Source organism: Sus scrofa, chromosome 12, assembly GCF_000003025.6.
Source record: "Sus scrofa isolate TJ Tabasco breed Duroc chromosome 12, Sscrofa11.1, whole genome shotgun sequence".
NCBI lineage: Eukaryota > Metazoa > Chordata > Mammalia > Artiodactyla > Suidae > Sus > Sus scrofa.
The window spans coordinates 17,251,147-17,267,616 of NC_010454.4; the positions used below are offsets into that span (position 1 = coordinate 17,251,147).

A 16,470-nucleotide genomic window follows, 5' to 3' on the forward strand; every position below is an offset into this window, starting at 1 on the left:
TAGTATCTAGGAGGACATGAGTTCGATCCCTGGCCCTGCTCAGTGGGTTAAGGATCTGGCGTTGCTGTGAGTTGTGGTATAGCTACAGACACACCTTGGGACTGGTGTTGCTGTGGCTGTGGTGTAGGCCAGCAGCGGTAGCTCTGATTTGCCCCTAGCCTGGGAACTTCCATATACCACAGGTGCGGCCCTAAAAATCAAGGAAAAAAAAAAAAAAAAGATGCTTCAATTGTGCCTCAGTTGTGGCCATTTGAGCCTTAACAGTCAATCAGGTGGGAAGGCGCAGGTGTGGCTACCACCCAGCTTCCCCAGCTCCCAAGGCAGGACAAGTCTCCAGCAGCCCCCACTCTTCCTCCTGCCCTCCGTTCTGGGCCTCATGCCCCACCCACCACCCATGCGCTGTGTGCACTAAGCCCGGAGTTTGTTCTCCAAGCCTTGTCTCTGGTCTCCTTCTGGGGATCCTACCTTCAAGACAGCATTCAAACCTGTTCAGCCTCCCCTGCCTCCTAACGCCTTCCCGTTTCCAGCTCAGAGCCTCCCTGGGGGCTGGGACGTGCTCCGGCCGGGTCCCACAGCCTCATCTTTGTCCAAGCTGCACTGGATCCGTGGTGTCCTCCACCTGCAGGGTTCACCACGGCCCTTCTCCCTCCAGCCCGCCCCCCTGTGCTTATGACCTGGGCCCTGCAGACCCCATGCCCTTCTAAGCCCTCTCCTGCCCTCACCAGCTCCCCTTGCGCCCCATCCTTGGTGGGTGTGAGAGTGCCGTCAGGTTCCCCAGCCACACAGAGGCCCTAAAGGCTGAAAGTCGTCTCCATGTCTTCGTGGCATACCCCCTTACCCAGCCTCAGCACAGACCAGGCCTTCACACGTACTGGTTGAAAGATAAATATTATTATTTACACCAGCCGCCCCCATCTCCCAGCCCCAACCCCCCAAAGCCCTGCTCTGGTTGTCCAATACTTCTGGATATGGCTGGGTCCTTACCTGGGGTGTGAGCAGTAAGCTGGCTGTTTTCCCCAAGAGCCACCTGTCCTGTTTTAGGGACCTCAGGGCAGAGAGGGGCTGGTGTCCTGCCCTCTCTGTGCTTAGCTAATGATGTTGCCCCAGAGGTCATCCAAGGGCCACGAGATCCCTTTGACCAGCAGAGGGTTGCCCCAGAAGCGGGTCATGGAAGCCAGCAGACTGGGTGGCCCCAAGTCTTCTTTGCCCCTTGAAGGGTGGCTTTGGCTGGGGCACAGACTGGCTTTTGCTCAAGGACACTCCGCCACCCTCCCACCTCCCCATCTTCTCACAAAGGGGGAGACACCTGGGGCAGGAGGTTAAGGAGGGGGAAACCCCTGTGGGCTGTGCGGTGGTAAAGGCCCAAGGGTGCAAGGCAGCGAGGCAGGGCTTTTCTGGTGGCAGGACCACGGGGTCAGATGAATTTCTGGTGGCTTGGGAGGATTTCGGAGATGTGGCCTGATGTCTGATGATGACACTTGATTTCTAAGAATGTCTTCAGGGCTTCTGACAACATGGCCTTGGTTCCCAGGGCTGCTGGAAGGCATTGCTAAGGCCCAGAGGCATCATCACGATGGCTCAGATGCTGTCACAGGAATTTCCCATGATGCCCCTGAGGCAGTGAATGGCCCCTCACAGTCGCTGAGGACTCCAGCTGCCATCTTGTGCTCCGGGAGAAGATGCCTCTTGGAGGGACCTGCTTTGGATTCCCGCTCTCCACCTCCCCTCCATTTCTGCTCCATTCTCCAGGAAGATCGGGGCAAAGGGGAGCCAGAGGCCCTGGGCCCAGCCCAGTCCCATAGGTTACAGTCCATTCATCCCGTGCCCCACCTCCCGACTGCTCTCACAGGTCTGGTATTCCTGCTCAGCTGAGGGTCAGGGAGGATCCTGGGCTCTCAGGGCCAGCTGTTCCTGGGGGTACAGGGTGTGGGAAGGACCTGGTCCCCCCTACAGACAAGGCAGCTGGCTGAGTCTGGTGACCATCTTCCCAAACATAGATCTCGGGGGGCTGCTCCATAGCCCCCCAACTCAGACCGCAGTGGATTGCTTGATGCTGTGAAAGCTGACTCGGGTCGGGGAGGTGGGGATGGACATGGCGCGGGCCACACGGGCGCGGATTGAATGCTTGTCCTGCCATCGGTGCCACCTCTTCCGGATGGCGGAGCGGACCTGTGGGCACAGAGCAGAGCAGGGCTTTAGGACACCCTCTCCCTCCCCCAGGGCTGCCACAAGCAGCTCTACTTGTGAGCAGCACACAGGAGGCCACAGAGGAGGTGGCAATATTCACATCGTTGCTGATTTGCGGGTTTGTTTGTTTTTTTTTTTTCCTTTTCTTTTTACAGCCACACCTGCAGCACATAGAAGTTCCCAGGGTAGGGGTTGAATTGGAGCTGCATCTGCAACCTACACCACAGCTTGTGGCAATGCCAGACCCTTAACCCACTGAGTGATGCCAGGAATCAAACCCGCATCCTCGTGGATACTAGTTAGGTTCTTAACCCACTGAGCCACAATGGGAACTCCTGATTTGCATATTTGTTAGGAAAATTTTCTCAAGCATTCTGAACAAAGGATGGCTTTTCTGAATCCACCGAAAGGTGCCATATGGCCTTTGCCATGAGGACTCTATACCCTCAACCCATACACCTCTCCTGCCCTCAAGCTACATACACTTCCTGCTCCAGGGCTCAGCTTCCTGGTTTTCAGCAACTCATTTCACAGACCCATTGACAAGACTGGAGCCCCAGCTTCAGGCTCCCCTCACCCACTGCCTACGAGAGCAAAGAAGCAGGCTGGCCACTGCAGGAGCTGTGTGGGCGGGTGGCAGGGACTCTCCCGGGCTCCCAGCAGCATCCCCTTAGGGACCTGGGAGCAGGGAGGAGAGAGCCGGCATGTGGAGGGCAGGAGGAGGCTGCGGGCAATCTCGGGTCCCAGCAGGCCTCCTGCTGTCCTGAGCCCGGGCCCCAGGTCCTTACCTCGCTGTTGAGGAAACAGTAGAACACGGACACGAAGAAACCCTGGGGTGGAGGGAGAGGACGGGTCAAGGGACCGGGGCAGGTGCGGCCCCACCCAGCCTCAAGGGCTGCCCCCCTTTCTGTCCCCGGCCTCCTGCCCCTCCAGACCCCTGCCCGGAGAATCCCCACCCCAGGAGGTGCGGGGGTTGGCCAGGGCCATAGCCAGGGCGGGAGGGGGCGGGCAGCTGTACCTGGAAGGATTCCAGGAAGGAGTTGAAGTAGATGAAGACGACCCGGGAGACCTCGTCTTCCCCGGGGTTCACGAAGAACAGCATGTACGTGATGCCCAGGAGGGGGAGCAGCACCAGGGTGGCCTTGACAGCCTTCCTGAGATGGGGGGAGGTGGGGAGGCTGAGTCACAGCCCACCCCCAGAGGGGGCTGGGGCCTCGGCCTGGTGAAGAGGACCGGGTCCGGGGGAGGGCTGCAGCAGACCCCCACCCCCGTCTGAGACAGGGAGCTGGGGTTTCAGGAAGGACTCTCAGATCTGGTGGCAGGGACCCTGGGTCAGAGGTGGGGTCTCTGAAGCCCCCTCGGTGGGAAAGGCAGCACTGCTTACCTGTACTGAATGGTCTCAGAAGTGGTGGATGCCCGGAGTTTGGTCATGAGGATGCGGACGATGTTGAAAAGGAAGATAAAGTTGATCTGTAATTTGAGCACGCAGTGCGGTGGCATGGGCATGGATGTGTGCAGGACAGTGGCGGGGTGGGTGGGGACAGGTCAGGGACTCAGCTATCTCAGGTCTGGCCTCTGTCCCCCTGCTGCTCCCCACTGCCTTCGTGAGCCCATGCACATTTCTGGCCCCACAACCTTCACCTCTGGGAGAGGGATCCTTTCTGTCCACAGAAAGCACCGCTTGCCCGTCCCCACTGAGCCCCTCTCTCCTGCCCCCCTACCCAGGCTCTTACCAGCAGGACCAATATCATGGGGCCCTGGTAGATGTAGTCAGTGTATACCCCAGGCCTTTTGCCAAACCAGCACCTAGAAAGCCACAGAGGGAGGAGGAGGAGGGTCATCTGGGTCCATTTGAGTGTCACGTGGGAGGAGCAGTGCTGGGCCAGGGCAGGACTGGAGCCAAAAGCCAGGATCTGGGTGCCCCAATTCCAACCCTGGTAGAACTGGTCAAGATCCCACCACGTTGCCTCAGTCATTCCATCTGCAGAATGGACAGCATCCTTAGAGATGTAAAGGCAGAAGCAGGCCCAGTGGCCCAAGGGGAACTGTGGAAAAAACCCACTGAATAGAATAGGCATGGGCTCGACACACACAGCTCCCCTTGGCCCACAGTGGCTCTGGCGCATGCCCACAAGTGGTACCTTCCCCTCCACCTGTCATGCAGTGACAGCTCTAGCTAACAATCCCTGAATGTCTTTAATTGCAGCCTGAACAACCTGGAGGCAGAGATTCTACAGGTTTCACCTGTCGGGAGAAGCAGACTTGCCTTGTGTTTTCTTGAGTTTCCTTCCAGCGAGATCTAAAGAGGTCTGGGGAGTGGGTTGGGATGGGGCACATAGGAAGTCCTATGGCCTTGAGCAGAGACTGTGGAGCAGAGACTGTTGAGCAGCTAGGACGCAAATCTGCAGTACCTAGATCTCATGATGCTTCCATAAACAAGAAACTGAAAATTTTATGTGAAACCTATTGACTTTTTCAAGGTTGGCAATAAATTCAAGTTTTCCAAAAAAACTGTGCTGACCAAACACAGGCTGTCCTGGGGCCAGGTCCAGTCCTTGGCCCTCAGACCTGCAGGTTCCTTCTCAGGACTCACACCTGGATCCCTTCTGCTGCAGTGTCACCATTTCACCACAAGGTGGCACTCCAGAGGCGATCAGACTGACTTTCCTCAGAGCTCTGGTGGTATCTTTCCAGACAAACACTGGGCAGGTGTTTGGGTTTGTTTTTTGTTTTTTTGCTTTTTTTGTTTTTGGTCTTTTTAGGGCTGCACTCACAACATATAGAGGTTCCCAGGCTACGGGTCCAATCAGAGCTACAGCTGCCAGCCTATGCCACAGCCACAGCCACAGCAACGCCAGATCCAAGCCACGTCTGCGACCTACACCTCAGCTCACCGTAAGGCCGGATCCTTAACACACTAAACAAGTCCAAGGATTGAACCCACATCCTCAGGGATACTAGTCATGTTTTCTATTGCTGAGCCAAAATGGGAACTCCTGGGCAGCTTTTTTTTTTTTTTTTTTTTTTTTTTTGGTCTTTTCTAGGCTGCACCTGCGGCATATGGAGGTTCCCAGGCTAGGGGTCTAATCGGAGCTGTAGACACAGGCCTACGCCGGAGCCACAGCAACGCAGGATCTGAGCCGCGTCCGTGACCTACACCACAGCTCATGGCAATGCCGGATTCTTAACCCACTGAACGAGGTCAGGGATCGAACCCGCAACCTCATGGCTCCTAGTCAGGCTCGTTAACCACTGAGCCATGACGGGAACTCCCTGGGCAGTTTTTCGAAACGTGTTCCTCCCCTCTGCCTCTGCCTCTGTACTCACATGCACACCTACAAGCACAGTCTCCCTCGACTGGGATTTACAATCCTGGGTGCTCTGGGATCCAGGCCACAGTCCTGTCAGCTCCTTCCTGAGAACACTCTGGCAAAGAATGTGCTGGCACCTCCTCCACCAACTTTTTCTGCCTCTGCTTCTTAATCTTGGCTTTGCATTAGAATCACCTGGGCAGGTTTAAAATATCCTGGTGCCCAGGTCATACTCTAGACCAATGACATCCATCTCCCCGGAGGTCAAGCCTGGGCATTGGTATTTTTAAAGCTTCCTGAATGATTCTAACATGAACCAAAGCTGAGAACTACCTCATCCGTTTTCAGGGGTGATTGGAAACATCTGCTTCCATTTAAAAGGTCTGTCTGGACTTTAGAGCTAGAAGGAGTCTCTGAGATTGTCCAGATTCATTTCTGTTAAATCCACGGAATCTTCTGTTAAACATTATCAGAAAACATTTTTATGGCATTTACTATGTGCCAGACTCTATTCTAAGTTTTTTTGATGTTTGTTTGGCTTTTTAGGGCCCCACTCTCGGCATATGGAAGTTCCCAGGCTAGGCGTCGAATTGCAGCTACAGCTGCCAGCCTACACCACAGCTCAAATCAACACCAGATCCTTAACCCACTGAGCGAGGCCAGGGATTGAACCCATGTCCTCAGGGATACTAGTCAGTTTCGTTTCTACTGAGCCACGATGGGAACTCCCTATTCTGTCTTGATATTAACTTATGTCATCCCCATAACAACCCTTTGAAGGAGGCACTACTACAAGGATGCCCATTTTACAGATGAGGAAACTGAGGCACACTGTAGTAAGCAGCCCAAGGTAATAAAGCTACTGAACAGTGGAGCCATGATTCGGAAACTGGGTGGTCTGGCTCCAAAGATTGCCAGTAGCCTTTAGGCTGTTCTGCTTGTTGTGAGACAGATAAAGAGAGCCTGGACCTGCCTGTCCAGCCCCACCTCAGGCAGAGCACTGCTAGGGAGCCTCAGATTGAGTCTGACTCCCAGCACCCTCCTATATGGATGAGGAAACTGGGGCCCTGACAGGGAAGGTGACATGGCTGACGCCCCCTGGGGAGTGTCAGGCAGAGCTGGGCTGGGGGCCTCCTTGGGAGTCAGGGGTCCCCCAGAGCAGTGCAGAGAAGGCAGGAAATTTTTTTTTTCTTTTTAGGGCCGCACCTGCATCATATGGAAGTTCCCAGACTAGGGGTAGAATCGGAGCTGCAGCTGCTGACCTACACCACAGCCACAGCAATGCAGGATCTGAGTGGCGCCTGCAACCTACACTGCAGCTCGCAGCAATGCCAGATACTTAACCCACTGAGCAAGGCCAGGGATTGAACCCACATCCTCATGGGCACTACGTTGGGTCCTTAACCAGCTGAGCCACAATGGGAACTCCAAGAAGTAACTTACTTCTCATTGTCATAGTACAGCTTCCCAATGGCCCAGGCCACGATGATGGGGAAAGGCACACCTGGGGGAGAGACCGGCTGTCACAGGACCCATCGGTGGGGTCTGGGGGATGCAGAGCCTGGAGGACCCCAGGGCAGCCCAGTGCCCAGAGGCGGCAGGCCCCCTCCCCCCCAGTACTCACCCAATACGGCTCCTTCTAATGTTCCCGCCATCCCCACCCTCAAGTAATGGCAGAGGGCTGTGTGCACACCCCACCACCCTAACCTGGCTTGGGTCTCAGGCCCCCAGCTGGCTGGCCTGAGTCTGGGCAAGAAGAGGATGGCTGGCCGGGGCAGGGGGTGGCCTGCTCACCCCAGCCAATGCAGATAAACATCCACTTGCGCAGCCGGTCTGTGGAATACGTGAGCACGATGGCCGTGTGCAGGTAGCAGCCCTCGCCGAACATCCAGAAGAAGTTGGTCACATGGAAATAGTTGTAGGCGGCTGTCACCAACCTGCACCAGCCCTGCCACCCACCCCCATCAGAGGTGACGATGAGCCAGGAGTGGGGCACAGAGTAGGGGGGCAGCAGCAGCCCACCTGGCCTGGGGGACCCCCTGCCCCTTGGAATCCTGTTCTGTGGGCTCCAAGGCCTGGCTCTGGCCCCTCCTCCTCCAGGACAGCCCCACCCAGACCCTCCCTCTGCCCCTGGGCCCGTCCCTCCTGGACACACCACGTTGCTCTGGTGGACTTCGGGGCTCATGGTGAGCTGGACCACGAACCACGTGGCGTTGCGCAGGATGAAGGCTGAGATGAGGTTCCAGTGGATGATGTTCCTCAGGCACCGGATGCTCCTGGGGGCAGCGAGGGAGGGTGGGTGACAGGAGGAAGGGGAGGAAAGCGAAGGAGAGAGCGAGGCCACCAGCTCGCTCCAGCCCAGGTGTATGGACAGGGAAACAGAGGCTCAGAGCAGCGTTGCCTGCCAAGTTCCACTGGGAGGTGGCAGCAGAGGCGCTCCTGCTGCCCCACTGGTCCCTTCCCAACTGTGGCGGATCCAGACCTAAGCTCCAGGGCAGAGCCTGCCACACAGCCAATGCCATGGGGACTAGGGGCTGCTTGCTGACCAGGGATGGCCCCTCTCCCCTGAGCTCCCCTCTCTCCCTGTAGCTCCAGGCTTGAGGGTCAGAAAACATGAAAGGCCTCCGGAGAGAGGCCTCCCTCCCAGCTCTCGGCCCTGGTGCTCAGGCCCTGCTCCCACCCCCCCACTCCCGGCACTGACCCGTCTGGTGCTGCCACCTGCATCCCTGGCAGTCATGCCAGTCCCAGGCAGGTTCCAACCCAAAGGGGGCTCCACCTTCCTGGTCTCCCAAATGGGGGCAGCCTGGCATGGGTGTGGGTGACACAAGGCCAGCCTAGGCTTTGGCTGTCCACCTCTCTGCTGCAATCACTGGGCAGGGGTACAGAAGCAGCCCTGCCAGAGGTTCCAAAGGACCTGGGACACCTATATCTGTCACCTCCTCCCACTGGGGTGAGGGGGCAGCTCTAGGCTGGGGACTCCCTTCCTGGCAGCCCCCTGCTTAGAACTGCCTCCTGCCTCTTCTCACCCCTGCTCAAGGCTCTGGGAGGTGGGATGGGGGACAGGGAGCAGGGACAGGGCTCCTCACCTCAGCCGCAGAAAGAGGACAAAGGCCACCAGGAGGGCCACCAGGGAGACACAGTGGCCCAGGTAGTTGATGATGACAGCCACATGGTAGTGCACCTTGCTCTTCTTCTGAGGCAGGAGAGAGGGCAGGCGTGAGGCTTCCGCATGGTTACAGCCCTATGCCCACTCGACAGTGAGGTCAGCCCCCCACAAGTGCCCCCAACAGTGTGGGCAACAACACCAAGAGCTCCCCCCTCCTGAGCCCCTACTAAGCGTCAGGCATTGCCCTAGAGCAGGGCAGTCCAGTTTGAGACTGTGTCTGTCTGCTCCTGAATCCCACGCTCTGCGCACTGCTCTGCACGGTTAGACAAGTATCAGTCAACTTGACTTAGCACATCACACAGGCTTCCTCCCTCCGCAGGCACAAACGTGCCGGCACGGCTCACAGACAGGCTCTCACAACTACATTTCCATTCGGTCTGGACACCAGGTGGCCCTTGTAGGGCAGACACAACCCTCTAGGACTTCTCCTCCCATCTCTGTGTTGAGCCACGATCTTCTTGATCACCCCTAAATCCTTCCTGCTGCGGTCGAAGGCTGTCCTACCAGTGAGGAGAGGGAAGGGCAGGTGCTATGGATCAACATCCACAGAATCATTAGAAACCATTAAAAAAAAAAACAAACAAAACCCAAACCCCAAAAACTCTCTAGGCTCCATAACTGGCTTCCCAGGTTCTACCTCTGGCCCAAGGGGTCTGCGCCAAGTCAATGGGGTCCTCTCTCAAGACTAAAACGAAGTCCCCAATGTTATGACTTAATTCCTTTCACATGCTGATGGAAGCTGGGAAACGCTACGGTCCCCCCTTTCCAATCAATGTTCGCTCGAGTGTTGAAGCCTTCACGTTTACAGAGTATTTTCATACCTGCTGTCTGCTCAAACCCTCAAGCAATGCCAGGGAAAGAGCTGGTAGGGGATCTGCACCTTGTTTTGCAGAAAAACAGGCCCAGAAGTACAAGGACTCATTCAAGATCATTATCACTCAACTTCAAACCACCTCTCACCTTCATGTGCAGGGTGGAAGATGCTGAGGCAGGAAACTGGTGGTCCCCAGTGCCCAGCTCTCACAGACTCCTGTCCCGAGACAGCAACAGGAGCTAGAGAGCCAGAGTATGGTGCAAGGTGGACCCGCCAACGGGTGGGGGGAAGGGAAAAACGGATGCTGGAAAGCAGCTGGTTTCCGGGGCGGAGGGGTGCGGTGGGGGGGCGTGTCTCTGTGAACCCCTCCCTCCCTTACCCTTTCCAGGTTCTGGGGTGGGGCCTGGGCATGACGGGGCACAGAAACTGGCTGAGAACAAGCCCAGCTCACAGACCTGTTCACCCTTTCAGACCCACCAGAGCTCCTGGCTCTCTGTGGACCCTCCTGTCAGAATTACAAAATCTGGGGACATCGGAGCTGGTCCCAAAGGATCTAGTCCAGCTCCACCCATCTTTCAGATGAGGAAACTGAGGCCCAGATTCACCCACCCGAGGACAAGGGATGTACTTCCATGGCGGGACAACCACCAGGCATCTGAGAAGGGGCGAGGTGCTCCCTGCCTCCAGCCCCTGGCACACCCCTTCTGAAGGGGTGTCCTCACCGAAGAAGCCCTAAGGTCCCAAAGGCCCAGGCAGCTCTTCTAGGGGTGGGTTTTCCTGGAAGAGGCTTTCAGGAACATGACAAAATCACATTAGCAGCTCAGGCTCTGAAGGGCTGAGACCCAGCAAGGTGTAAATGGAGGCAGTCGGGAGAGAGGCGGGCGTTGGGGCGGGGGGCAGAGTATCCGCTGTGTCCTATAAATCAGGGTGGGGGGATCTTTGAGCCCCTGGCCAAAGATGCCAGATCCAGAGAGTCCAGCAGATATGCATACATCCAGCCTTTCTGGAGCTGATATTTAATTTCCTTTTATTAAATTTTCCACAAATCCAAGCTGCGAAGCCCCTGGGTAACGGCAGTGTCTGCAGAGCCCAGAATGTGTGATGCCCCAGCTCCCTGCACAGGATGGGGGCAGGGCAGAAGGAACAGGATCCAGGGAGACCTGCTGCCCCCCCAACCCCCAGCTGTGCTAGGATCCTCTGGTTTGAGGTGGGATGAGTCATTTATTAATACCAACTGTATGCTGGGCACTGAGCCAGGAGCTTGACAGATGTCACTGCCTTTCTTTCTCACAAGGGCCCTCTGAGACTGTCCTTCTGTCCCCGTTTTTCCAGTTGAAGAGGTTGCATCAACGGCCCAAGTCACCCAGCCAGCATTCAGAATCCAGGTCTGCTTGGCCTTAAAGACCCTCCCTCCTCTCTCCCCACATTCATTTCTTGGGGGATAAGCAGGGACTTAACAGAGGTGCTCTCTTCGTCCTGGGCCCAGAATCCTCAGGGAGCTTCTACAGGGAGCTTGGGGGTTCTTGAGGGATTTTCTCCACTAAGGCTGAAAGTGGAGAATCAGGGGCCACCTCTGCCTGACCCCTCCAGCTGGAGTGCCCAGGGTGGGTCAGAGACCTGCTTCTCATCTGCCTTATCAGTCTGATGCAATCTGAGAAACAGCAAGCCTGCCGGGGGTTACAGTGCAGAGAGCACCCCAGAGGACTGGGACAGGTGGCAGTGTCACCCCCAGAGATGGCCAGGGACACCATTTGAGATGGTCAGTGATACCCTGAGAGGTCTTCCATGACACCCAGGAGAACAGCCGGCAACATCTCGAGACACTGAATAACACCCTGAGTCAGTCAGTGTCCTTCTGAGAGAAAGCCACCATTAACTGCAGAAACCTCTGGGATGCCTGAAGGACAGATGGACATGGCCAGCCCCTGGAGACCTGACCAGCCCTCTGTCCCATTTGCAGACCTGAGATGGGCAGGTGCCTTGAGGAGGGTGGCACGGTGTGGTGCTGGGCAGAGGCCAGACCAGAATCCAAGAAATAATTCTGACCAGATTTTCTGCAAGACACACCTTGTTCCAAGTGGTGGCCGTGTCAGATCTGTCCCGATGTCCTTTCAGGATGGCGTGGGGAGTTCTCCCTGCCTGGTCCCCACCACCCCTCCCAGGCTCCCTGCTCCACTCTCTCTCCCACCCCCACCCCCCATTTTGTGGCTCTTCCTCTCCACCTGGGTCTCCTGAACTACCTCACCCCCCGCGTGGGCGCTCCAGCTCCTTGCTCCTCAAAGTGTGGTCCCCACGCTAGCATGGACATCAGCTAGGAGCACGCGGGAATCTTAAGAAATGCACACGGAGTCCCCATCATGGCGCAGCAGAAACAAATCCGACTAGGAACCATGAGGTTGCAGGTTCGATCCCTGGCCTTGCTCAGTGGGTTAAGGATCCAGTGTTGCCATGAGCTGTGGTGTAGGGTGCAGACGCAGCTCGGAACTGGCGCTGCTGTGGCTCTGGAGTAGGCCGGCAGCTGCAGCTCTGATTAGACCCCTACCCTGGGAATCTCCATGTGCCACAGGTGCTGCCCTCAAAAGACAAAAAAAAAAAAAAAAAAAAAAAAAAAAAAAAGAAATGCGCAATCTCAAGCCCCACCCCAGACCCACTGAATGAGGATCTCTATTTTATCAAGAAGTCCAGATGATTCCTAAGCATTTCAGAAGCCCTGGTCCAACCAACACCCTCTGCGAGCAGTGAGCCCCGGCTCAGGTCTACACCCTGAATCCCTTTCATGTCCCATCAAGGTGTGCTCTCCCAGGATGTCCCTGAGGCCAGGGCTCCCTGTGCTCAGCAGAGTATGGGGGAAGGGAGCAGAGTGTGTGCAAGTGTCCTGGGAGGCAGAGGTGGGGTGGGGGGCAGTTTCTGGGGCAGTGGGGTTGTCACTGCAGTGGAGGGAGCCAGGTAGTGTGGGAAGGGTGTTGATGTGGGAGTGGGGCCAGTGCAGGGGTGATGGGGGCTCAGCAAAGGGGCTGGACCATGCATGAAGCTCCTAACTGGGGGCTCATCCCCTGGTGGTGATGGCTATGGGCAGGTCTCCTCCCTGGCCTGGCCTCTGGGCATCCTCACAAGTCCCATTTCACAGGCAGCCATCCTGCGAATCCATTATCTGCAATTCCCTGGGGCGCTGGTGCTTAATTAGGGCTGAGCCCGGGCCCAGAGCTGAGAAACCGGCTGCTCGATTAATTGGCAACTTTCTTCCTCCTCTTCACAGTAGCTCCAGGAGGGGACAGGGAGTCTTGTGAGTGAGGAGGGGTCTGGCACGGCTGGGGGCTGGCATTTTTACTAATTAAATTAATTGATTACCCAAAGTGCTAGGCAAAGGGGCCAGCTGCCCGGGAAAGGGTGGGCGGGGCAGGCCGGGTGGGGGTGAGGCACTGCGACCAGACGAAGGGGGTCCCCCTGTCACCTGTGGTCTCATCAGTGACACCCCCACCCTGCCAGGTGAACAGTACAACCTCTCCCTGACCTCTGGTGGCCAGCAGCAGAGGGGTGGCGGGTGGATGGAGCGCCCTCTACAGGCCAAGATGCAGGCGGCCACTACCCTCCCTCCACCAGGAGGCAGAGATTGTACATTTTACAGACTAGGAAACTGAGACTCAGTGAGGCTGTTACCTGCCCCGGGTCACACAGCACAGGTGTTGGAACCCGAATCCAAACCACAAAGCTTCTGCCTTCAAAGCAAGTGCTGTTCCTGTTATACTGCCAAAGAGGGGCCTGATGAGAAGCTGGTGCCCCTAATCCTCCTTCTTACCCTAAACCCTGGGCGGGGAGGGGGTTGGGGAGGTGGAGGGAGAGACCCCAGCCCAGGCAAAGGGGTAGGAGCTGCAGGGCAGACAGAAGGGAAGGCTTAGGGCAGCTGACCTTTGCCCCTGAATCTTTGATGAGTGTTTTGGCGAATGGGGGCTGCTGAGGGTCTCCCAACAGCCTGTGAGAAGGAAGTGGCTTAAATTAGAGCAGGTTAGATTTAGTGGACCTTGAATGCCCTCTGACACTCGGCAGGCTCCAATGCAGGGAGGGAGGCCGAGAGCCCCTGTGGTGTCTCCAGCTTTGCCAATGTCCAAGAAAGGAACAGACACCTGCTCCTCTGGGATGGGGAAGAAGGCTCTGTCCTCATGCAGGAGGCTGGCGACCTGACCCCCCTGTTGGAGATGCATCATCAGCCTCAGGCTCTGCAGACCCAGCAGGACGATCAAAGCACAGGGTGGGGTGCGACGAAGAGGCTGCAGACTTCCTGCCTCAGTCCTGCTTCCTTCATACCATCCCTCTCTGGGCAGGTACTGCAGTCTTTTTTTTTTTTTTTTTTGCCACCAGCCAACGCCACAGCCACAGCCATGCCAGATTGTATCTGCGACCTGTACCACATCCCACTGAGCGAGGCCAGGGATCGAACCTGCATCCCCATGGATACTAGTCAGATTTGTTTCTGCTAAGCCAGGACAGGAACTTCGGTCCTGCAATCTTAAGAGTCACTGACAGCATGGATCTGACCTCCCACCTCCTCTACTGTGGGCCAGGTAAGGAGATCCCCACTCTGCTGAGTGGTCTTTTTGTCTCACCCCCACCCAAGCCAATCCCTTCTGGCCTGTTTCCCAACTGGGAACCTTACTTTCCTCCCGCAGTCCAGATGGATGCCCTCACCCCAGCCCTGAACTTCCTGTGCTGGCTAGCTGTACGGTGCTTATCAACTGGGGGGAGGGGGGTGATGGCTATCTTTGCTCAGGCCAGGTTGTCGGGAGCCAAGCCAACCCACCCCTGCCTAGGATGCGCCATGTGGCCTGGCCTGTGTGACCTTAGGTGCCAGGAAGCCTCTCTCTCTGCATCCCAAGTCACTCTTTCATCTCCAAAGCAGCGCTTTAAAGCACGTGTTATTCTTTTAGGCTAACTAAGCATTGCCCTATCTTCCTAGCTTCTGGAAGGAGAGCAGAGCCCCCATATCTCAGTGATGGGAGGTCCGGGGTGGAGCCCTAGGCGGAGAAAGGTGTTTTCCCACCACCAACCTCACTTCACACTGAGTACCTGGTGGTGGGCAAAGGGAGCCTGACTCCCATGGCCCAAGTTCCAGGCTCCGACTCGCTCTGGCCAGGCAGCCTTGTGGGATCACCCCCCCTCCTTTCTGGACTTCAGCCTCCCCCTCTGTAAAGTGAATGGGTTGCACTAGATCAGAGTTTCTCATTTTCCCCCCGTCAAACCCCCTTACCCCACCGCCAACCCACATTGTTAAAAATACAGATTTCCAGGCCTTGGAGAGTTTGACTTATCGGATGTTGTGTGTACCCCTGTATTGAATGAGTGTCTGGGATGATTCTTTTTTTTTTTTTTTTTTTTGTCTTTTTGCTATTTTTTTGGGCCACTCCCATGGCATATGGAGGTTCCCAGGCTAGGGGTCTAATTGGAGCTGTAGCCGCCGGCCTACGCCAGAGCCACAGCAACGCGGGATCCGAGTCGCGTCTGCAACCTACACCGCAGCTCATGGCAACGCCAGATCCTTAACCCACTGAGCAGGGGCAGGGATCGAACCCGCAACCTCATGGTTCCTAGTCGGATTCGTTAACCGCTGTGCCACGATGGGAACTCCTGGGATGATTCTTATTACCAGGCAGATCAAGGTGGGACAGAGGGTCTCCAAGGTCCCTCCCAAGTTAGAGCTTTTAGGCCCTGGAATTCTTGGAACTGCCTCAGCCAGCCCCTCTCTTCCACACCCCAGCATCCTGAGGCCCTTGGATAACTTGGGGCATCTTTCCATCTGCCCTTTACTTTGGGCTCACTCCTCCCCCAGCTCCAGGACCCCCACCTTCCTCAGTCTCCACTGAAGGGGTGGGTGGGGATGCAGGGAGAGGGGCAAGGGGAGGGGGACGCAGCAAGACCAGGACAAGATTACTCATGCATCTGCCAAATGTCACCCTTAAAAGATTATTCACTGCAGCACTGTTTGTAATAACCAAAGACTGAGAATAAAGATCGGTTAAATAAGTATGGAACATTGGTATAATGTGATTTTATGAAAATGTAAAAAAAGAATGTAGATGATCTGTATGTACTGATACAGAATAGCCAAGATGGATGATCATATGAAAAAAGCAACTGCCAAGCAATGTGTATAATATGCAACATTTGGGTGAAAAACAAAAGTGTATATATACACACACACACATATGTAACAGCCTCCCTATGCAGAAACTGTCTCTGGAAGAACATTTAACAAACTGGCAAAATGGTTGCCTTTGGTGGGGGGAACCTGGTGGCTGGGACAGGGCTGCGAGGAAAACTTTTCTCTGTTCTTCCATTTGTACCTTTTGAATTTTGTATTATGTGTAAGCATCATCTTCTCCAAAACATTTAAATATTTAAAAGGCTCTTCAAGGGCTTTTTCCAAATTCATTGCTCCCCACCTCCATCCCTGATTCTGATGCAGGACCCTGGCTGCACCTGGATGTGCCACACAGGGGGGTGGGGTTGAAAACGGAGGAGAACCCGTCCCAGTGAGTGAGTGAGTGGAAGGAAGGAAGAAGGAAGGTAGGGAGGAAGGAAGGGGCGAGGAAGAGAGGAAGGGAGGGAGGGAGCTGCCCTCTTGTCTGACTCCCCCAAGGAAGCCCACTCACAGGCTGGCCTATTCCCAGCTCCCCAGTCAGTTTCTCCCTGCAGATCAGCCTCTGCCCCCTCCTCCCCCGCCGCACAGCTAGCCAGCAGCAGGCACAAAGCTGCGCGGGGGCGGGGGGCCCAGGCCCAGCCTTCAAAGGGGGAGCCTGGCTTGGAGCCTCACCTCCTCGCTGAGGATCTCATGGCACTCGGAGTAGTTCACACGGGCGGCCCAGGTGCCATTGGCCAGGCACTCCCGGTAGCCGTTGTCTGGGAAAAGAAGAGAGAGTTAGAGTGACCCGTGGCTCCTCTCCTGAAGAGCAGCCTGAGTATCTGTCCGTCCGTTGGTCTGTCCATCTAGGCTAGCTGCT

General features: G+C 56.1%; 1 protein-coding gene across 2 annotated transcripts in view; it reads right to left on the reverse strand.

Annotated features, from left to right (window-relative positions):
- Positions 215-16,470, reverse strand: part of CRHR1 (corticotropin releasing hormone receptor 1) — a 54,948-nt gene continuing 38,692 nt past the window's right edge. The window contains 10 exon segments of one of the 2 annotated variants that reach the window (NM_001144110.1): positions 2,029-2,169; positions 2,976-3,017; positions 3,206-3,341; positions 3,572-3,657; positions 3,921-3,993; positions 6,942-7,002; positions 7,293-7,446; positions 7,654-7,774; positions 8,585-8,691; positions 16,284-16,369. In NM_001144110.1, the coding sequence (NP_001137582.1) occupies positions 2,029-2,169; positions 2,976-3,017; positions 3,206-3,341; positions 3,572-3,657; positions 3,921-3,993; positions 6,942-7,002; positions 7,293-7,446; positions 7,654-7,774; positions 8,585-8,691; positions 16,284-16,369 (1,007 nt within the window). 2 annotated transcript variants of the gene reach the window in all.